The sequence below is a fragment of the Pinus tabuliformis genome, chromosome 6 (assembly GCF_031772625.1).
Source record: "Pinus tabuliformis cultivar Carrire ecotype Pingquan chromosome 6, CPIR1, whole genome shotgun sequence".
In the NCBI taxonomy this organism is placed as follows: domain Eukaryota; kingdom Viridiplantae; phylum Streptophyta; class Pinopsida; order Pinales; family Pinaceae; genus Pinus; species Pinus tabuliformis.
Genome location: NC_142292.1, coordinates 851,707,074 through 851,730,704, shown reverse-complemented (window position 1 = coordinate 851,730,704; position 23,631 = coordinate 851,707,074). Strand labels below are relative to the sequence as shown.

Sequence of the window (23,631 nt, the reverse complement as noted above, 5' to 3'; positions counted from 1 at the left end):
ATAGGTGTACAATCCACCATCTCGAATCTCTTAAGAATATCAACTAGGTACATTCCTTATCCAAGAAATATCTCACCTATTGCTATCACATCTCCAACCCCAAGAAGTAATGCATCAAGTAGATGTTCATCTTGAACTCCAAAGCGAAATCCTATTTGATCATCACAATGAGCTTCTCTACACTTGTGAGAAAGTAGTCATCAACATACAACTCCAAGATGGTGGATCATCTCCGACAATTATAAAGTACAAGTTGGGATCTGCCTCACACTAGATGAAGGACATGCTCAACAAGTATCCATCAATTCTAGAGTACCACAACCTTAGTGCTTGCTTGAGCCTATACAAGGCCTTCCTAAACCTGCATACATGAGAATCCCTCCCATGAATCTCAAAGCCCCGAGACTGCTCAATGTACAGCTCCCTGATAACTCCATTGAGGAATGTCGCCTTCACATCCATCTGATGTATCTGCCACCCTATTACTGAGGCAATAAAGATGACAGCGCAAATGGAAGTATACCTGGCAACTAGACCAAGAGTCTCATCAAAACCCACTCCCTCCTGTGGGAATCCTCTCACCACAACCTCACTTTGTATTTTTGTATTATGTCATCCACAGCATGCTTGATCTTGAAGATCCCCCTGGAGCTCACAATCAATTTTCCCTCTGATCTCAAAACTGTCCCACACATCATTCTTCATAATACTATTAAAATTTGGGTACCAGAGGGCAAGTGGTTCCCTAAGGCTTTGATCTTTGGCCTAGGGAAAAGTGTCCAAATTTATTTTTTACTTTTCTCCTAAAGTGACTTTATAAGTGGTAAAGTCAATTTAATTTAAAAGTGACTTTATAATTGGTAAAGTTATATTCTAATTTAAAAGTGACTTTATAAGTGGTAAAGTTACATTCTAAGTTAAAAGTGACTTTATTAAAGTGAATGAAGAATTAGAAAGTAAAAAAGTGACTATGGAAATAAAAGGTTAAGTGGGTCTTTATTTAAATGGGTGACTTAAAAAATAGAAAGTGAGAATTAAATGCACATTTATTCTCATCCCTAGATCTAAATCAATCTCAGCCATTAGATCTTAAGGTAACCCGAAAGGTCATTTAGAGAATAAAAGGAGGAGAGAAGAGGAAAAGATCAATTCATTCTTTCATGAGCATTTGAGAGAAAGAGAAGAGAAAGCAAGGAGAAAATTTCTGAGCAGTGAGGAAGTGAAAGAGAGCAACAAGAAGACATTTCAGCAAATCTTGGCAGCAGCGTTTATTGGCACGCATCCCAAGGAAAACTGTACAGCAGGAGAAAGGCACAAAAATCGAAGAAGAGGGGCAGCAAGTTCTAAGCACATTTTTCGAGGCTGGTCGTATAGCATTTAATGTTGTTTTGTTGCTGTAAAAATTTGTTTTGGCTGTTTGCTGATTGGCACGACTTTCGAGGTGGAGTTCAAAGATGGAAATCGAGATAAGTTATAATTTGTGGTTGCTGGAATTTTTACTGTATATTTCAATTTCTCTATAAAAGCATTTTCAGAAATAAAGAAGAGCTCTCACACTAGTTTTCCCCAATAGTTGTAGGGGGTTTTTCCAAGGTCACATTGACCAAAAATCACCGTGTTATTTTCTGTGTGTGGCTGTCATAATTTTGTTGTGTTTTATTTCTACAATTTCAGCAGTTGTGAAATCTCTAAATTTGTGTTTTCAAAAAAATATTATCATTTCTAGATTTTAGAATTTTTATCATGCTTGGATTTAAAACTAAATGCATGGAGTGATAAGGAAAACTGATAACTGGAGTGGGGGTTGAAATTTCTTCATGGTATCAGAGCTTGGTTGGCTGAAAAGTGCAGTTTGGGACAGCAAAGTGAAAATTATAGCACGCTGATTTTTACACAGAAAATAGAAACCTTTACCACAGATTTGAAAATTTCAGTTTGGTAGGACAATGAAACATGTCTTTGGGTTTGAGAGTTGAAGACAGGTTGGATGGGTAGAACAACTACAGTGCATGGAAGGAGAGAATCCAGAGCATCTTTGAGGAAGCAGAAGTCTGGGGCATTATGGTAAATACCACACAGAACCCAGTAGTAGTACCTGCTGACCCTGTACAGTTGGCAGAGTTTAACAAAAAGAATGCTAAGGAAAAAAGATTGATTCTGGAAGGAATCAAAGACCATGTCATTCCTCATGTGAGAGGAAAGACTTATGCACATGAGATGTGGACAGCCTTGACCAATATTTACCAGCGCTCAAATGAAAACAGAAAAAATGGTCCTAAAGGAGAAAATGAAGGCCATTAAAATGGCTAAGACTGACAGTGTTACAGCATACCTCACAAAGATCACTTCAGTGAGAGATGAGTTGCCAGCCGTAGGTCAAATCATTGCACCCACTAAGTTGGTGAGGATTGCTTTGAATGGTCTTCCCAAGACTTGGGAGAATTTTGTGGATGGCATTGTTGCACGAGAAAACCTTCCTAATTGGGAGAGGTTGTGGGATGATTGCATTCAGAATGAGATCAGAAAGAACCATCTTGGGGCAGCCAAACAGGTGGAGGAGGATGACAATGTGGCATTATTAGCAAGAGGCAAGAAGGGCAAAGCAAAAAAGCAAGCTTCCAACAATGGAGGCAAAGGCAAAGGTAAAGGCAAGCAGCAGAACAAGGAGAAGGACTATTCCAAAGTCCAACGTTGGAATTGTCAAAAGTTGGGACATTATGTTGTTGTGTGTCCGAAGAAGAAGAACAAGAAAGGGAAAAACAAACCCATGGCAAATTCTGCAGAGATAAAGAGCTTCTCAAAGAGATTTAATCGGGAGTTTGGGTTCATAGCTTGTGAGGCCACTACTGCAGGATCACCTGCCATACAAGTTCAGAGGGAGTGTGCATTCTTGCTACTAGCAGAGCATCTTCTAGCATTTGGTATGTTGATAGTGGCGCTTCTCGCCACATGACAGGAGTCAGAGAGTACTTCTCAGAGATTTCAGAGGGTGATATTGATATGGAGGTAGTACCTGGTGATGACAGCGTTGTTAGAGTAGTCGGTGTGGGGACACTGGCATTTGATAGGGGACCCAAACCTCCCTTGAAAGTGTCAAATGTTCTATATGTGCCTGGAATGAAGAAGAACTTGATATCCGTCTTAGCACTTGAGGATAGAGGATATGATGTGTTGTTCAGGAGAGGGTAGGTGATTATATATCCTAGGGGAACTCCATCTTCTTCAGCTAGAGAAATTGGTGTGCGCCATGCCAAGGTGTACAAGTTCTCATTCCAGCCCCTGATGGCATTGAGTAGCAGCACCCGAGACAAGACCAACAGCAGATCTAGCAGTTCAGAGTTGTGTGAGATTTGGCACCGCAGGATGGGGCACATGTATCATGGGGCCTTGAGTACATTGCAGGAGATCACCACTGGTGTGCCAGATTTCAGTTCTGATCACCTTGATGTATGCAGAGGATGTGCTATGGGGAAGTTTGCCAGATCCCCTTTTCCCAGCAGTGACAGCAGAGCGACTGGGATCCTTGACTTGATTCATACCGATGTGAGTGGTCGGATGTCTCATGTATCCTTGAGTGGCTATGAGTACTATGTTTTATTCATTGATGACCACTCCAGGAAGACCTGGATTTATTTCTTGAAGACCAAGAGTGAGGTCTTCAAGCGGTTTCAAGAGTTCAAAGCTCTTGTGGAGACCCAAACAGGTAGGAAGATCAAGGTCCTCAGGTTGGACAATGGAGGGGAGTATACCCTTGGTGAGTTTGTTGATTTTTGTGCTGAGGCAGGCATTAGGAGGGAGTTCACAGTTCCTTACTACCCCCAACAAAATGGGGTTGCGGAGAGGAAGAACAGATCCATTGCAAGGGCTGCCAAAGCCATGCTTCATGATCAAGGGTTACCTTTATTTTTGTGGGCAGAGGCCTGCAACACTGTTGTGTACTTGCAAAACAGGAGTCCACATCGTGCCTTGGGGAATGTGACTCTAGAGGAGGCTTTTTCTGGGAAGAAGCCTAATGTTGGGCACTTTCGTATCTTTGGGTGCCTTACATATTCCTATGTCCCCAAGGAGAACAGGACCAAGCTAGAGCCCACTGCAGACAAGGGCATCTTTGTGGGTTATAGCGAGACCTCAAAAGCTTATCGGATTTATATTCCTGCGCAGAGGAAAGTGGTTGTCAAGCGGGATGTGAAGTTCGAGGAGGAGAGAGCTTTCAGGAAGTCATGGGAGTTAGAGTATCCAGAGTCACCAGACCCTCAAGAGTCGTTGAATCAGTCACAGGGATCAGGAGGTACGTCGATTACAATGTCAAGTCCATCAGTGAGCAGTGGCTCTCAGAGTCAAATGGGTGGTTCTTTGAGCAGCATGCAAGGCAGTCTGCAGAGCAGTTCACAGGGTAGTCCACTAATGAACAGTTTGCACGGTACTTCAGCATCTACAGGCACAGGTTCAGGCATGAGGTCAATTGACAGGCCTTCAGGAGTTCAGTCTTCTGATGATGATGAGGATTCTTTCACTCCGTTGGGAGAAGTATGCTCAAGGAAGAGGAAGCTCAATTGGCTTCAAGATACCTTGCGCGAGGCCACATCAATTGTTGGGCCAAAGAGACAGATTAGAGAGAGTAAACCACCTGAGCGGTTCTGTGGTTACATGGCATTCGTAACAAGCATTGTTGACTCCGAGCCTTCTAGTTATGAGTCGGCAGCCAACCGGCAGGTCTAGAAAGAGGCCATGATGGAGGAGTATTCTTCTATTATGAAGAACGATGTTTGGGAGGTAGTGTCGAGGCCTAAAGGTAACCCACTTGTTACTTCCAGATGGCTCTACAAGATAAAGCATGCTGCAGATGGCAGCATCGAGAAGTTCAAGGCTCGATTTGTGGCGAGAGGGTTCTCACAGGTAGAGGGAGTTGACTATGAGGAGACCTTCGCTCCCGTAGCTCGGTATACATCTATTCGCTCCATTATATCGAATGCCACAGAGATGGGTTGGAAGATCCACCAGATGGATGTGAAGACCGCATTTCTCAATGGCTTCATTCAAGAGGAGGTTTATATTGAGCAACCGCTTTGAGGTGCATGGGAAGGAGTCCCATGTATGCAAATTGAAAAAGGCACTCTATGGCCTGAAGTAAGCGCCTAGAGCTTGGTACCTTAGGATTGATACATACTTGCAGCAGTTGGGTTTCACAAAGAGTGAGGCTGATCTGAACTTATACTTCATTGTGGTGGGTGAGGAGCCTCTCATTCTAGTGTTGTATGTTGATGACTTGATCATCACTGGTGCAGAGAGACTCATTGAGGGCTGCAAGAGAGATCTTGCTTCAGAGTTTGAGATGAAGGATATCGGCTTGATGCATTATTTTCTAGGATTGGAGGTGTGGCAGGAGGAGGGGCATTTCTTCCTGGGACAAGGGAAGTACATTGTGGATATTCTTAGCAGATTTCACATGGAGGACTGCAAACCCATGTCTACACCTATGATCACTAACTGGAAGAAGCTTCACGCTTTTGATTCCGAGTTGGTGGATCCTACTCTATACAGACAGTTGATTGGTTGTTTGATGTATTTGGTCAACACTTGACCAGATATATGTTTTGCAGTTAACACACTGAGTCAGTTCATGTGTGAGCCCAGGAGAGTGCACTGGGTAGCTGCAAAACACATTCTTCGTTACTTGCAGGGGACTGTGGATTTTGGTCTGGATTATAGACAAGGTGATGGAGTGAGACTGGCAAGGTACACGGATTCAGATTGGGCAGGTTGTGCTTCAGATAGGAAGAGTACTTCCGGGTGTTGTTTTGGGTTGGGTTCGGCAGTTGTGTCGTGGATTAGCCAGAAACAACAGTCAGTTGCATTGAGTTCAGCTGAGGCAGAGCATATGGTTGCTAGTTTGGCTAGTTGTGAGGCCATATGGGTTCGCAAGATGTTGTTTGGTCTATTTGGTCAGGCATTGAGACCTTCAGTAATTTACTGTGATAATCAGAGTTGCATAAAACTCACGGAGAATCCAGTTTTTCATGACAGGTCAAAGCATATTGAGATCAAGTATCACTTCATTAGAGACTATGTCCAAAAGGGAGTTGTCAAGCTTGAGTACATTTCCACAAATGAGCAGGTGGCAGACATTTTCACCAAAGCCCTACCACGGGGCAAGCATGTCTACTTCAGAGACAAGATGGGAGTGGTGAGGAACGCTTTCCTTGGTAAGAGGGAGTGTTAAAATTTGGTACCAGAGGACAAGTGGTTCCCTAAGGCTTTGATCTTTGGCCTAGGGAAAAGTGTCCAAATTTATTTTTTACTTTTCTCCTAAAGTGACTTTATAAGTGGTAAAGTCAATTTAATTTAAAAGTGACTTTATAAGTGGTAAAGTTACATTCTAATTTAAAAGTGACTTTATAAGTGGTAAAGTTACATTCTAATTTAAATGTGACTTTATTAAAGTGAATGAAGAATTAGAAAGTGAAAAAGTGACTATGGAAATAAAAGGCTAAGTGGGTCTTTATTTAAGTGGGTGAGTTAAAAAATAGAAAGTGAGAATTAAATGCACATTTATTCTCATCCCTAGATCTAAATGAATCTCAGCCATTAGATCTTAGGGTAACTCAAAAGGTCATTTAGAGAATAAAAGGAGAAGAGAAGAGGAAAAGATCAATTCATTCTTTCATGAGCATTTGAGAGAAAGAGAAGAGAGAGCAAGGAGAAAATTTCTTAGCAGTGAGGAAGTGAAGGAGAGCAATGAGAAGACATTTCAGCAAATCTGGGCAGCAACATTTATTGGCACACATCCCAAGGAAAAACCGTACAACAGGAGAAAGGCACAGAAATCGAGGAAGAGGGACAGCAAGTTCTAGGCACATTTTTCGAGGCTGGTCGTACAACATTTAATGTTGTTTTATTGCTGTAAAAATTTCTGTTTTGGCTGTTTGCTGATTGGCATGATTTTCAAGGTGGAGTTCAAGCACGGAAATCGAGATAAGTTGTAATTTGTGGTTGCTGGAATTTTTACTGTGTATTTCAGTTTCTCTATAAACGCATTTTCAAAAATAACGAAGAGCTCTCAAACTGGTTTTCCCCAAGAGTTGTAGGGGGTTTTCCCAAGGTCACATTGACCAAAAATCACTGTGTTATTTTCTGTGTGTGACTATCATAATTTTGTTGTGTTTTATTTCTGCAATTTTAGCGGTTGTGAAATCTCTAAATTTGTGTTTTCAGAAAAATATTATCATTTCCAGATTTTAGAATTTTTATCATTCTTGGATTTAACACTAAATGCGTGGAGTGATAAGGAAAACTGATAACCAAAGTGGGGGTTGAAATTTCTTCAAATACTCCATCATGGCATCCCTCCAAACCTGCTAGTTTGTTGCCTCCTCAAAACTAGTAGGCCCAGAATCAATGATGTTACTCATGATAGCCATATAACTAGGAAAGTTCCTCATCAATCTACTCTCCCTCAATGTGCTCTTAGGATCCTCAACATGCTCCTGAGCTATGTTGCGGGGGAGCACCCCCCCCCCTCGCTCCTGCTCCCAATCCGCGCTCCGGGTGGGAGCGACTCGGGAGCGGGTCGGGAGCTTGCTCCCTAAAAAAAATTTCGCTCCCTGCCTTTTCGGGAGCGCTTTGCCTTTTTTGCATTTTTTTTTTTGTAGTAATGTTCAAAATGCAATTTTTTTTTAAAGAAACAAATAGTTTTTGAGTGGGGCAGCTTAATGATCAAGTCTAGGCCCTAGTATTGATATGCTATTCATGGTAATATTAAATTCTTAAAGTAAAAGTGACATTCTCCTTAATCTTCATTTTCATCCTTTTACTTAAATTTTTAACATTACCATGAAATGACTCGGGATGTTTGAGAGTGGTTTCGTCCTCATTGGATTTCATATGGAGAAAGTAGAATTTTAGATTTCATTCAAAATCCAGCAGACTTATCAGTTTTTCAGGATTTCAGGATTGGGGGATTGCAATGTTTCCATTGAATTTTGTCATGTATTAAGGTATGGAACTCGTATTTAATCAAGAGCACCAATCCCTCTATGTACCTTGATGTTAGTGACATTGGTTGTCGAACTCCTCTATCATGACCCTCCTAAAAATGTACGCATCACTCAAACAAAATCTTGACTTGACATGCTATGCTTTTTCTATCTTATGTTAATGCTTAGAGGGTGATATTAATGACAAAGATCCCTATACAGATACAAAGGTAATGACAAAGATACCTTTGGATATTAATGCTTGGAGGGTGATATTAATGACAAAGATCCTGATTTTGCAACAAGACTAAAAAATTAGACATTTCTCGTGGTGGCAAGAGGCCCAAGCATAAGAAATAGATAATAGATTTACTTCTCTTTTCTAGTTTCTAGTAGCTTTTATAACTATTGACTCTTTCATATTTATTATGATATTTATTTAAACAATATATGACAATTTAAGTTTGAAGTTGGCAATTATAACTCACTAGTAATGAATTATGAATATGATGCTTCATGAAAGTTGAAAGTTGTTTCATTTTATAACATTTCATTTCATGTTAGATATTATTTGTTGTAATGGTTACACTTAGCTTACAAGTACAACTTTGGTGATCAATGATGATAAATGTTATATATTGAATTTTGAAAGCTTGAAACTTTAAGATTGATGAATCATGAGACTCAATATGTTGTATGTTACTATGTTACTAACTTGCGAACGTGGTTGATGAAGATTATAACTTCTAGATGATTGTTGTTATATGGTTCAATCTATGTTTTTTTTTTTGACATGTTTTTGTTGACATATATGTATCAAAAATTAAAAAATATAAAAATATATATATATATTTTTAAAAAATCGGTCCGGGATTCGCTCCCAAACCGGGAGCTTTTGAAAATGGTCGCTCCCGCTCCCAAGTAACATAGCTCCTGAGCATCCTTCAAAGTTTGTTTTAGCCATAAAAACATCCTCCTAACAAAATTGGAGGGTGCCTCCAACTCCTCCTCCTAACCTGTAGACTAAATCTTTTTTGTGGGCGGCGATGAACTCTCCTCAATCCTCGAACCCTGTTACTCCTTGTCTTTTGACATTGGGATGGGCTCATGAGACTTCGTGAATGCCAAGCCCTCCTCAAATTTGATATCTCAACTCACGATGGTCTTCCTCTACACTGGAATGAAGACCCTATATGCCTTTAAGGGTTTCACTATAGCCCACAAATATGCCCTTCTCTCCTAATGGCTCCACCTTCGTCCTCTTCTCTACTAGTGAATGGATAAACACTAGATAATTGGAGATGCGAAAGTGGCCAATCTATAGCTTCACTCCAAAGAAAGCATCCTCCAAAGTATTGTCCCCCAAGACTTTATAAGGACTATTGTTTTACACGTCGATTGTTGTATTACATGCCTCTGCCCAAAAGAATATAGGTAGCTCTTGGTCATGAATCATCACCATGATAGCTCCTCATCCCCTTGGACAGGTTTTCCCTTTTAGGAACCCCATTCTATTGTGAGTTGTAAGGCACTGTCAACTCTCTCTTGATCCCTACCTCCTTGCAAAAATATTTAAAGTCATTTGGGTGTACTCACCCCCATTATCCGACCTCGAGACTCTAATCTTTCTTCCTATTTAATTTTGGAGCCTTACTCCCAGAAACAACTGAAAACCTCATCCTTAGTTCTCATGAAGAAGATCTACATCCTCCTAGAGAAATCTTCAATGAAGGTAACATAATAGTTGGAAACCTGGAACCCCCCATTGATGCTACTAACATTGGACCACACACGTCTATATGCACTAGATCTAAGATGCCCTTAGATCTGCTCTTGCTGCTTGGAAAAGCAGCCTTGGCATACTTGCCAAGATCACACCCCTTGCAAATTTCTTGTTGCTCCACGTTGAACTTCAAAAGACCAGCGACAATCTCCTTCATTATGGGCAATGTTTTGTGATGCAAGTGACCCATCCTCTTGTGCCAAAGCTCACACAGATTCTCAATATCATGAACTAGGGCTTGTGTTGGCTAAGCATTCAGCATGTATAGAATACCCTCTTTGCCTCCAATAACTCGTCTTGAGCCAAGACTAGAATCACTTGACTAAATGAGAACCTATCCAACCTGGAAACTAATGGCATATCCCCTGTCCTCCATGGTTGAGAGTCGGAGACTGAGAATAACTTCTTCTTTAGGCCTAGAACAAATAACACATCCCTCACTTCCAGAGAACCTCTTCACTCTAGCTAGAACAAGACAATCCCAACTCCCTCTACACCATACTTGGCATTGTTGCCAAGCTCCACATGCAAATCTAAGTCTCTCTCTAGTAGACTAGTGAACAACTCTTGTGTTCCTATCATGGGACGAGAAGCTCTAATATCCACAGACTACGCACCATTGGAAATTGTGCCAGAGAAACAAGAGACTAACGAGAATTCCTTCTTTGACTTCACAACAAACTCCTTGACCTAAGTATCTACAAATGTCATTTGCTATGACTTTCCCTTCCCCTTCTTCCATTCCAGACACTGTGAAGCATAGTGCCAACTCTTGTGGCACACGAAGCATTTTACCTTGCTCAAATCCTTCTTTCTAGCTTGTGAAGTCATTTCTCCACTTGTATTCTTCTTGATTGAACCCTTTCCTCTTCCTTTCCTTGCATGATTGGCAAGATCCAGATTCTCATTATCACCTTTCTGTTGGGATACTAAAGGTTCCTCTAAAATCTCATCCTTGATGAAGTCATCCCATACCCTGTGAAGCTTGGGAACTGCCTATCGTGCAATGATGTCCTTATTGAATGGGACCCAAGGCTTGGTGAAACCATTCGTCCTCACCAACTCTTCATCTATCACAACCTCCCCAACTGCTACCAATTGATCACAAACTTAAGTATCTTGGTGAGATAATTGGTCACTATATCTAATCTAGTCATCTTGGGTTTCTGAATTTTTCCCTCAACGTCATCGTATTGTTTGCATTATTGCTTTGGAAAAGATTCGTCAAAGCGTCAAACATTTGCCGTGTTGACTTTTTCTCGAATAGGTGAGGATTCAAGTGATCATTCACCACATCTAAGATGATCCTCTTAGCCTTCACATCCATTTGGTTATGGATGGCCAACTTTGTTGCATCTGTCAGCATGGTTATTGTGGTATTTGCAAAATCCCACAACCCATTTTCCATCAGAACTAATGTAACCCTCGCCTTTCAAGGGATGAAGTTAGGTGCACCCTCCAACTTGCCCTCAAACCTCAAACCAGTTGCTACCATCTCCAAATCAGAAGTTTTACTAAAAAAAAAAACTACTACTGGAATTTTAGATCTTTTGTAAGACTTAAGAGAATTTTGATTTCCTCTTTAGAGTATATTGCTTTGATACCAAGTTAAACTTCTAATTCCAAATCAAGAATTAAAAGTTTAAAAGCACTAACTCAAAGCAAGAGGGATTCGGTGAGTCAATATTGGCACTTTCTCAAAGTGTTCATTCAATTCCTTTTGGTTTCTGGTGATACCATTCAAAATGCACGCTTACTAATTTCCCACTTCCTACAAGGCAAATTCCTTTAATTTTCCCTTGCATTCTAATTGTTTAATGCTTCTAACAAATATCCAAGAGCCTCTACAACAATCAAGCAGAAGTAATAGGATAAGTGACAATCCTAATGGATAGCTCTCCAGAGATGGGTCCCTCAAAGAGGGTTCCATTTAGACAAACTCTAGTTGAAGTTTTCATGAAAAAAATAGCCATGACCCTAGTGAAGAAAGGCTCGAAGCCTAGCCAATCCATCACATTTTGAATGAAATCCCATTCAATCTTGCCGTATACCTTGTCGATATCTCTCTCTAACAAGGGCCATTTTTACCCAAATTCTTGAGCCCAGTCAATACTCTCCAAGGCTGTGATGAGATTGCTACGAATAAATCCTCCTGTAATAAAACCTATTTGTTTTGGCTGGACTATCATCAAAATGAACCTCCCTGCCAAAACAGATCATTCCTTTGAGGAAAATGTCATAATGACATCAACAAGTCTAGAAAAGCCTATCGTAAAAGAATCTGGAACCAACATGTTTCTCTGATGGTGCTTCTAATAAATACCCAAGATCCTTTGCAACAATCAAGTAGAAGTAACAAGCTAAGAGACAATCCTAATGGATAGCTCTCCAAAGATGGATCCCTCGGAGAGGGTTCCATTTACACAAACTCTAGTTGAAGCTTGCCTGAAGAGTAGCCATAACCCTAGTGAAGAAAGACCCAAAGTCTAGCCAATCTATCACATCTTAAACGAAATCCTATTCAATCTCGTTGTATGCCTTAACAAAATCTATCTATGAGAGGGGGATTTTCAACCAGGACTCTTTAGCCCAATCAATGCTCTCCCAAGACATGATGAGATTGCCAAGAATAAATCCTCCTTTTATAAAATCTATTTGTTTTGGTTGGACTATTATCAAATTGAGCCTCCCTGACAAAACAGCACATTCCCTTGGAGGATGATGTCACAATGACATCAACAATTCTAGAAAAGTCCATTATAATTGAATTTGGATCCACCCTTTTTTTTAATACATCAAAGTTCGTGTAAGAATTAATCTGCAAAGTTATGGATCTTGATTAGCACTTTCTGAGGAGATCAACCAGCCCTGTCTGCTGCAGGTATGATGTAACCCCAATCTGATTTATTCAGTTTCAAGTGTGATTTTGTATGTTTTTATGGTAGTTTTAGCGATTTTCTGCTGGTTTCTGCCATATTATGGTGGTTTTTAACTATTTATTCCTAAGAAATTCTAGAATTTTGATCACATCCAACAGTACTGCTTAAACTCTTACCACATATTCAGAATTTGCTACTTTACTCATTTTTTTTATTCGTTGGTAACAGCTTTTTATTATGTCTACAAACAAAATCAAATGAATCTTAGAATTTAGCCTTTCTTTGAATGCTTGTACTACACCATTTGATGTGTTTTAACAGCCCCATGCAACTTTTTGGTAGACAAGAGTCCTGAAACAAACAATGGAAGCCAGGCAGATCTTCATACTAGCATTTGACTGTAATGTCATCCATAAATACATATAAAACTTCGATAGACATCTACCTCGAATACACAATTTCCTTCACGATCAACATGGCAATGATACTCGTACATTTTATTCGGGTCCCAATCATACTTCTGCAAGACATGAGAAAGACTCCAACTCTAAGAGCAACACTAAGTAGCAAATATTACAATCGCCTTAAAATTAAAACTTAAAAGTGCTAAACTATGAGAACAAAACATGATTGAAAGAACATCAATAAGTTTTGCCTTCACAATAACTAAAGAAATAAGCTTCTTGTGCAATTGAAAAGTGATCTTTTGTGTCCAACACTTGACATTCATATTTAACAATACAATCAAGAGAACTAACCTACAGAATTTCTTAGCAGACGGGAAGGCCTATTGTAATATATTCTTGCATCTTGGAAGAAGGCCAGCAAATCAAAAAGTATTCTTCTTGATACAGACAAGTTAGATGATCAACAAAAAGTTGCTCGTTAAATGGTCACAAAAAATAGAGGCATATAACAGGGACAAATAAGCAGTTCATGGTAATGATATAAAGATGCACCTTTCTTTCAAAATGAGAAACTGAGTCAAGCTTCATGGCCAATTCTTGCCTAAGATTTGACTCTACAGCAACCATTGGCAAGTCTTGCAGGCCATTTATAAAATCAACTGATAAAACCTCTTCCAGTGCATACCTTCAAAGCCACCAAATGAATCAAATTTAGATAGTGCAAATCCTATTAAGCAAACCCAGCTTTATTACGCAGCATGAGCTCATTTCTACTAAAAAAAAGTATTCCATAATCAATATCAAACGTACGGTGTAACAGAGCTTAACACAAAAAATGCTTTGGGAAAGTCAAGCTTCCCCAATGCTTTCAGATGTTCTGTGAAAACTGGTAGTTCGGAAGGTTTTGTAGTGATCGAGTCTTTTGTTCTCTTTGAGCTATTCCAATTGTCATGCATGCAAGTCTGCCGGCTTTCACCTCTGATGGGATAGAGCTCATTAACTAGAAAATGAAACAAACAAGTCAATACCGTCAATATATATATCTTTGCAAACTGTGACAAAAGTATATAAGTTCTCATGAATTCTATAAGTAAATTGAAGCAGCTAACATATTAGTAACAAGAAAGAGAAAGCAATAACCTACAAGAAAATGAAAAGTAAATAAAGAACTGAGAGAGAGGAGTCAAACTGGAAAAGGAACTTGACATTGTTGAAAATTGTCAACTCACAACTAGATCCAATAGATTAGTACCATTTAGTTTAAGACATACATTAGAAACCCAATTAAAGTTTGAGGCAAATTTACAATTATTATCGCACTAATATAGCATCTGGTGAGATTTAGTAGATGACAAGTAGCATTATATCTAAACGTACATTACTGTTTCTAAGTCCTTGACTTAAGTAAACAAATTGTATACATCATTCTTACACAAACCACTCCAGCACTCCACCTTCCTGCTAGATTTTCTAAACCATGGTCAACAGATTCCCCACTCTCAAAGGATTACTGCAGAAAACTTAAAGCTACTAAAAACTGCACTGTAATTAATGCTAGAATCTATAAATATTAAACACACGCTATAGAAAATATAATAATATGTAATAGAAACACAGTGAATTGACTGTCAAAACCTGCTACTGCTTCTCATTAATTCTGAAATGAAAATCTGCTATAGAAAAACAGTGAACTGCTAACTACTGAACTGAAAACTGAATGAATAAACTTATACCTCTGACTTCTCTTTAGTAGATGGAGAAGAAGAGTAGATACAATGAATCTCGACATGTGCACAATGGTGCCTCAATTGGAGATAATCTGAGGCATGCAAGCATGCATCCTCCTCCAGATATGTGCCTTGACTACTAAGTTGCATGCTGTTAATTTTAGGTATGTTCTATGCTTAGAGCAATTTATTTCAATTTTCACAGTTAGCTCAATATCTTTTCCAGATTAGCAATCACATTAGCATAATAGTAAATTGCAGATAGAACATAAACATAAATCGCAAAAGACAAGCCAAGGCAAGAGGACACAAGATGTGGCACTATCCAAGGACAAATCCCAATGTGGGGAAACCCTTGATCAATTTTTCTTATATGTTCTTCAATAGTTCAGCAGAAAGAGAGAGAGAGATAGTACATATACAACAGAAGTCAACACTTTGACTTATCTAAACAAGAGCATAGATCATCTCTAAGTAGATGATACATGAGGTAGCTGAACTCAGTTGAAGACATGCTGCTTTAACTGATTCTCCCAAGTGACTCCATCACCATGCTGCACCAATCATTGTGCTGCTCCTCATCATCATGTTGCACCTCATTGTGCTGCACCATGTTGCACCCATCACTATGCTGCATCTCATCATGCTTTCACTAATCATGATTGTACCCATCACTGTACTGCATGTACTTGTTGTCCCATGTGCCATTGCTGCACCATGCTGTCACTATTTGTCCCAATGTTTAGCACTGTTGTACCTTGCTGTCACACATGCTGTCCCAATGTTTAGCACTGTTGTACCTTGCTGTCACACATGCTGTCCCAATGTTTAGCACTGTTGTACCTTGCTGTCACCCATGCTGTCTCAATGTTTAGCACTGCTGTACCTTGCTGTCATGCATGCTGTCCCAATGTTTAGCACTGCTATACCTCGCTGTCACACATGCTGTCTCAATGTTTAGCACTGCTGTACCTTGCTGTCACACATGTTGTCCCAATGTTTAGCACTGTTGTACCTTGTTGTCACACATGCTGTCCCAATGTTTACACATGCTATCCCTTGTTGTCCCAATGTTTATCACTGTTGTACCTTGTTGTCACACACGTTGTCCCAATGTTCAACACATGTTGTCCCAATGTTTAGCACTGTTGTACCTATGATTTCTTGTTGTCCCATTAACCTACAACACCTATGATTTCTTGTTGTCCCATTAACCTACAACAACCCAACAATCATGCCCAAAACATACCTTGAACATGGCTGCCTCCTCATGCTGTTGTTCTGGGCATATGGCAGCCCCTAGCACTTCCATGCTGGCCTGCTTAGGAGTGGCTAGGCCTATGGCCTACCACAGACCTTTGTTGCACACACACCAAGCACCTAAAATGCATGCTACAACTCACTGTTCTAGGGTCCTTTGACTGTTGCAATTCGAGACTGATTAGGGTACTCAAACATAGTCCCTAACAACCCTTCAATCTGCCCGAGGAGACCCTACACTACAGTTTCTAGGCAGTCCAGCCCTCACCAACAACTTCGGCCTTCCTCCTTTTGCTGCGGCCAAACAGTCCCTGAATTCTTCGTTGGTCTTGCCTCTCTTGCTGCAGCCCAAAACAAACTTCTTCTCCTTTACAACGAGCTGCTCTCCAAGGTATGTGTTGCACTTGATTGGATTGCATCTAGGGCATCCTTAGGACTGCGGCTAGGGCTTCCTTGGGACTGTGGCTAGGGCTTCCTTAGGATTGCGGCTAGGGCTTCCTTAGGTCAATGTTAGAGCAGCGTAGAGGTTCCTTCCATGGCTTCGTTGGCCTGTCTTCTTTGCTGCAGCTAGGGCAGCCTCCTTTCCTCCAACGTCTTAGGGCTACTTCCTCCTAGATTTCTCTCACACTAAAACCCAAGACAAGTGGAGAGAAATCAAGAGAGAAATGTGTGTGAAATGACTCTCAATTCATCTCCTTTTATACTAAAATGTTGAGCATATGTGGGGTTTATTTGGTTGTTGGCTGACCTTAACAAATTGTCTTATAACACAAATAAATTCATAACTCCATGAATACTTATCAGAATCGGATGATCTTTAGATCAATCCTACACCTCTTGATGAGAGGGATCCAAGAAAAATATCAACGGCCATAAATAAGATGACCCACATGGAGTTTGGCCCTAGTTGCCAATTTTAACACTCCCTCTCAACTAGAGAGAACTCCATCCGCTGATCCATTTGTCTAACTGTACTATCTCTGCCATCAGTGCACTGCTTTGCTCTGTTGAGCTCTGCTCTGCTCTGTTGAACCATGAAGAAGAAGAATTGATCGAGAATGTCTCATACCATTCTCTACTGACCCAAAGTCAGTTCCATATGAAGAGAGTGTGTCATACCACTCTTACTGATCCCAGATTAGTTCCAAGAGAGTGAGTCATATCACTCTTACTGACCCGAAGTCAGTTCCAATTGATCCCAGATCAATATCAAAAGAGAGTGTCTCAAACCACTCATATTGATCCCAGATCAGTTTCATTGATCCCAGATCAATGGAGGTCATCCTAGCATAGGGAGTACGGTAGATACAACGATGCGTCCATCGATAGTACTACTATGGTCCCTAACCCCATTTTCCTGCTCATTGGTGAGTTGAGAGGTACTTCCCATGAGTCCCAAGTTGCATGGGTAGGATGCCTCGATAGGAGAACCACTCATCCTGTCCCTAAGTCACCACGGGGTATCACAAGGGAAGGTTGAGCCATTCACCCTGTACACAGCGCACCATTAGGGGAGGGTGAGTCGCCCTATGGTCGCTTGTTGCTCCAAGAAGTACCCCAAGCCCCCCGGAGCTCCCAGAGCTCAATGCATGCATCATGCAGGACCCTCATAAGAGGGTCTCTCAACGACTCCAAGTCATTCAGGAAAGTCACAAATTTGACCTTTCCCCAGGGCTTTGATAGAATGTCTGCGACCTATACATCAGTCTCAATGCGATGGAGCCTCCTCACTCATCGACGTACCATATCCCAGATAAGGTAGTATTTGATGTCTATATGCTGGAGCAATCATAGAATACGGGATTCCTCAACAATCGAATCCCCCCCTGGTTGACACAGAAGATCACGGTGGTATCCATCATGTGTATAAACAGCTCACTGAAGAGCTTCCACAACCAACCAGCGTCACACGAGAACATACTCGTAGCTATGTATTCGGTCTCAACGATGCTCAAAGCAACCATCTTTTGCTTCCTGCTCAACCAGGATATCGAGCAGAACGCAAAGAGAATCAACACTCAGAAGTGCTCTTGAGATACTCCACACTGCCTGCCCAATTAGCGTTCGAATAATCATGCAGCGTCATATTTCCGGCAGTGTATCTCAATCCATGAGAGATTGTGCCCCGAAGATATCTGAGAAGATTCTTGGCACTAATCCAGAGAGGCTCAATCATATATGAGCTCATCATGCTAACTGCAAAACGTATGTCTAGACGGAAGTTCACCAAGAACATCAACGCGAATGAGTTTTATGAAACTCAGAGGCATTTCCCAAATCTGGTCCAGCATTACTACCACATAACTTCTGAAAGTTAAGCTCCATCGAGGTAGTCACGGGCTTGCAATTCACCATTCCAAATCTAGAATCCAACTCCCTCTTACTTTTGGAAATGAGAGGATCTGCATCTGTCAAAAAGAGGTCGCCCTCATGAGGTGCCAGTACGAGAGGTCTATCATCCACAACCTTCAAGCAATGGTTTGGATCGGCTTCACTCCTAGTGAATCTCAGCTTCATCAAACAGCTATCAATCCTCTCAAATTAAGCCTGAGGTGTTTTTCTTCAGGCCATAGAGGGCTTTCTTCCACTTGCATACATGAGATTCCTGATCATGAATCTCAAACCTCTCGGGTTGTTCCAAACCTGTGGACTTGCTACATGAGGGGAATGGTCCCCTTGTAAGATTTTCCTTTGGTACATCTCAGACATGTACCTTCATGCTCTTTTTGAATTCAGGCATCCCAGTCACCATCTGACTCACATCGAGTAGGGTCCTATAATAAGTAGACCTCCGGTGCTATAGATGAGATATGTCAATTGACATGATCCCCAATGGATCATCTTGCAACTGAACCCATAAGTAAAAGCATTCTATTTTCAAACACGTACCTTTCCATCAATGAATGCCACCCTGTAACCTTTGACTTCTATTGTCGAAATGGACACCAAGTTCTTCTTGTGATCAGGTACATAAAAGAGATTCTTGTAAATGAATCCAGTTACCCTCATTCACTTGAGGGGTAACATTCCCTACACCCTTTCTGGGATAGGTGGCATTGACTCCAAGTATAATCCCCCGATTGTTTCCATCTCTACCAAATTAGAGAAAATACCCTTCTATCCGATGAAGTGCCTTGAAACACTACAATCAATAAGCCAGATTCCCAAAGAGTCTGAAGAAGAGGGCCAATACAAGATAACACTTCTTTATCTTATCAGAAACAACATTTGATTCTTCATTCCTGGGGTTCCTTGCTTTCTTTGAAGAGTCGGTCATTTCCTTGATGATCCGCATTACCTGTCATTCATCCGATCATTGAAGATGTCCCTAGAATGATTGTTATCATCATCAAGTGATGTGTCCCTACCTCGGACACTCCTTCGCATAATGGTCGAACTTATTACAAACAAGGCATCTACCGTTCCTTCCACCTTATATCAAGACTTCCCATTGAAGTGATCTTTAGGTAGGCCATCAGAAGCTTCCATTGCGCCATTCTGATAATATTCTCTACTTCGACTTCACCCTTGGTGAATTTGAAGAGGGATGAGGGATCCATTTATCCTTTTGTCATTTCCCAACTGTCTTCGGTGATTGCTCTTTCACTCTTGCTTGGGCTTTGTCTTCACCTCAACTCCAATACCATGTTAATTTTAGGTATGTTCTATGCTTAGAGCAATTTATTTCAATTTTCACGGTTAGCTCAATATCTTTTCCAGATTAGCAATCACATTAGCATAATAGTAAATTGCAGATAGAACATAAAAATAAATCGCAGAAGACAAGCCAAGGCAAGAAGACACAAAATGTGGCGCTAGCCAAGGACAAACCCCAATGTGAGGAAACCCTTGATCAATTCTTCTTATATGTTCTTCAATAGTTCAGCAAAGAGAGAGAGAGAGAGTACATATACAACAGAAGCCAACACTTTGACTTATCTAAATAAGAGCATAGATCATCTCTAAGTAGATGATACATGAGGTAGCTGAGCTCAGTTGAAAACATACTGCTTTAACTGATTCTCCCAGGTGACTCCATCACCATGCTGCACCAATCATTGTGCTGCTCCTCATCATCATGTTGCACTTCATTGTGCTGCACCATGTTGCACCCATCACTATGCTGCATCTCATCATGCTTCACTAATCATGACTGTACCCATCACTGTACTGCATCATGTACTTGTTGTCCCATGTGCCATTGTTGCACCATGTTGTCACACTGCTTGTCCCAATGTTTAGCACTGTTGTACCTTGCTGTCACACATGCTGTCCAAATGTTTAGCACTATTGTACCTTGTTGTCACACTGTTTGTCCCAATGTTTAGGACTGTTGTACCTTGCTGTCACAAATGTTGTCTGAATGTTTAGCACTGTTGTACCTTATTGTCACACATGTTGTCCCAATGTTCACATATGATGTCCCAATGTTTAGCATTGTTGTACCTTGTTGTCACACATGTTGTCCCAATGTTTACACATGCTATCTGTTGTTGTCACACATGCTATCCCAATGTTCAGCACATGATGTCCCAATGTTTACACATGCTGTCCCAATGTTTATCACTGTTGTACCTTGCTGTCACACATGTTGTCCCAATGTTCAGCACATGCTGTCCCAATGTTTAGCACTGTTGTACCTATGATTTCTTGCTGTCCCATTAACCTACAGCAACCCAACAATCATGCCCAAAACATACCTTGAACATGGCTGCCGCCTCATGCTGCTGTTCTGGGCATATGGCAACCCTTAACACTTCCATACTGGCCTGTTTAGGAGTGGCTAGGCCTGTGGCCTATCATAGACCTTTGCTGCAAACACACCAAGCATCCAAAATGCATGCTACAGCTCACTCTTCTAGGGTCCTTTGACTGCTGCAATTTGGGACCGATTAGGGTACTAAAACATAGTCCCTAACAACCCTTCAATCTGCCCAGAAGTACCCTCCTTTGTAGGAGGGGAGGAAACCCTACGCTGCAATTTCTGGGCAGTCTAGCCCTCACCAACAACTTCGGCCTTCCTCCTTTTGCTGTGGCCAGACAGTCCCTGAATTCCTCATTGGTCTTGCCTCTCTTGCGGCGGCCCAAAACAAACTTCTCCTTTCCAACGAGCTGCTCTCCAAGGTATGTGTTGCACTTGATTGGATTGCGTCTAGGGCATCCTTAGGACTGCGGCTAGGGCTTCCTTAGGACTGTGGTTAGGTCTTCTTTAGGTCAATGTTAGGGCAGCATAGAGGTTCCTTCCATGGCTTCGCTGGCCTATCTTCTTTGCTGCAGCTAGGGCAGCCTCTTTTCCTCCAACGTCTTAGGGCTACTTCCTCCTAGATTTCTCTCACACTAAAACCCAAGACAAGTGGAGAGAAATCAAGAGAGAAGTGTGTGTGAAATGACTCTCAAGTCATCTCCTTTTATACTAAAACATTGAGCACATGTGGGGTTTATTTGGTCACTGGCCGACCTTGACAAATTGTCTTATAACACAAATAAATTCATAACTCCATGAATACTTATTGGAATCGGATGATCTTTAGATCAATCCTACACCTCTCGATGAGAGGGATCCAAGAAAAAATATCCGCTGCCATAAATAAGATGATCCACATGGAGTTTGTCCCTAGTTGCCAATTTTAACACATGCACATCACTAAATTGAGCTAGGCTACATATGCCTTATCTAACTGATGTATGCAAAATCATAAATTCAAAATTAGAAACTTAACACATGCAAATTCTAACTAAACCAAAACTTGAAACAGAACTGAACTGTTAAATATGAGAGGCATCTAAACTGGAACTACACTGAGGACAGTGCATGCATGCTTTTGGTATGCATGAGACCTTTATCTCTCTCTCGTTCACAAATGCTCCTGCGCCCTCATTACTGTTGTACAGAATTGCTGAAGGGGGTGCAGTACAGAACTGCAGTACTCCTGTACAGAACTCTGCTGGGGGAGGGTTGCCTTGCTGTAGTACGGACCCCTACACCTATCACACATGCCTTCTCTGTGTGCACCCAAGTCTTCTCTGCTCGCTGCTGTGAGGTACTAAAAATCCAACACTACCATCCCACTAATCACTCCATTGATTGATTACATTACATTTATGGACTCTACGTACCCTTAGAATATAATGATATATAAAGTATACAACATGTCTACATTTCTGGCATTTCTCTCTTGCATTCTATCTTACTTGTGCAAGTGTTCTCATGTTGATTACATGCTCTATGATGTTTTAGACAATGCCGATGAGCACACTAGACCTACCCCTCTCTAGCGCACTTGTGAAGAGGCTATTTCATAATTTCGGTGAGATTCGGTTCCATCAATTCTCTTGTTGACTCTTATAAATCTCAACATCTTCTTGAGTTCAATCTCTCTCTCTTCCGTTGCACTCCTCTTGGCTGTTTTCTGTTCAAGAGTTGTGATGCCCTAATGCTGGTTTGTTCCTCTCCTTGTTGAGAATTTGGATTTGTACTTTTTTTGGTAAGACCGGACAGTTTATATTATCAGCAAAAAGAAGCACATAACATCCCATCAGCTACTATTGGTCTGTCACAAGGAAACCAGACCAATAGCAGAGATTTAATGTCTTAAGATAGTATATCAAAAAGAGTGTTAATCAACTTCTCTTGACACAATTTAAGCTATAATAAACTAGTAAACTTATGATTTTCAGAATCCTGCCATATCTGAAAAAAACAGCCTCATGGCTAAAAGCAACATAACAAAAGATGTATTTATGGACCATATCAACTAGGAAGCAAATCCACCTATATAAAAGGAGACGGATCAACGTCTATTTCTAGTGAAGCGACAGGAAGATCAGCTGGCCTTTTAACCAGAGTTGAGACTGTCTTCTAATTTCTGCATCTTTTGGAGAACTTCATCAATGCACAGCAGTAGTCTCTGAGTGGTCCACTAGAACCTGTCCCAAGAGAGTTTTGATATGCCAATATAGGTTAACTGTTTGCGTACGGCGGGTCTAGCGAGACCTGGTATTGTCAGTTTCAGGAATCCAAATACAAGTTTCCATCTCCACCCGCTGATCCGAGATAAAATGTCGACTAAAACACGCTTCCTCTTCCAAGTCTGAAATAATACTACGAATTTCCACCAAGGTGGTCTTATTAAATCTCGCCATGGATCATCGAGCCTCCACCTGGGCTCGAGGCTGCGAGGTGGGCCAACCTCCTTGGTCCCTGCTTCCAAATGAGACTCTTCACCGAGCCATCTTGAGAGAGAAACCACACAAAGAACGGCTTATCCCACCTGCAGGAAAAACACAAGCCACACCCCACAAAGAACGCACAAAGAAAATAAAGAAATGTCACCAAATCCCAACTGAACCGAGAAAACCCAAAACTATTCCAACCCTGGAAGAGAAACAAGAGAGCCCCTCATGGAGAAGACCACAACAAGGAGATCCAGACACTACATAAAAATGTATCCACTGGACAACCCTAAGACTTTGTGGTGAAAAAGTATTGCCCCCGTATAGGAACTGAGGACCGGAATTCAGCAGGAGAACCTAGCCAAGCACCCAGTAGATCAGCAAGGAGACACCCAGCCAATTGCCAGTACTCAGAAGCAAAATAAACCC

The 23,631-nt window shown here is 41.1% G+C and overlaps 1 protein-coding gene across 1 annotated transcript in view; it reads right to left on the bottom strand.

The window, feature by feature from the left end:
- LOC149261567 (putative RNA-dependent RNA polymerase 5) overlaps positions 1-23,631 on the bottom strand; it is a 545,994-nt gene that overhangs the window by 469,972 nt on the left and 52,391 nt on the right. Inside the window, exons 3-5 of the mRNA XM_089369718.1 lie at positions 13,853-14,042; positions 13,595-13,727; positions 13,081-13,155 (exon numbers count right to left, since the gene is read on the bottom strand). Coding sequence (XP_089225844.1) covers positions 13,081-13,155; positions 13,595-13,727; positions 13,853-14,042 — 398 coding nt within the window. The remainder of the gene's footprint in view (positions 1-13,080; positions 13,156-13,594; positions 13,728-13,852; positions 14,043-23,631) is intronic.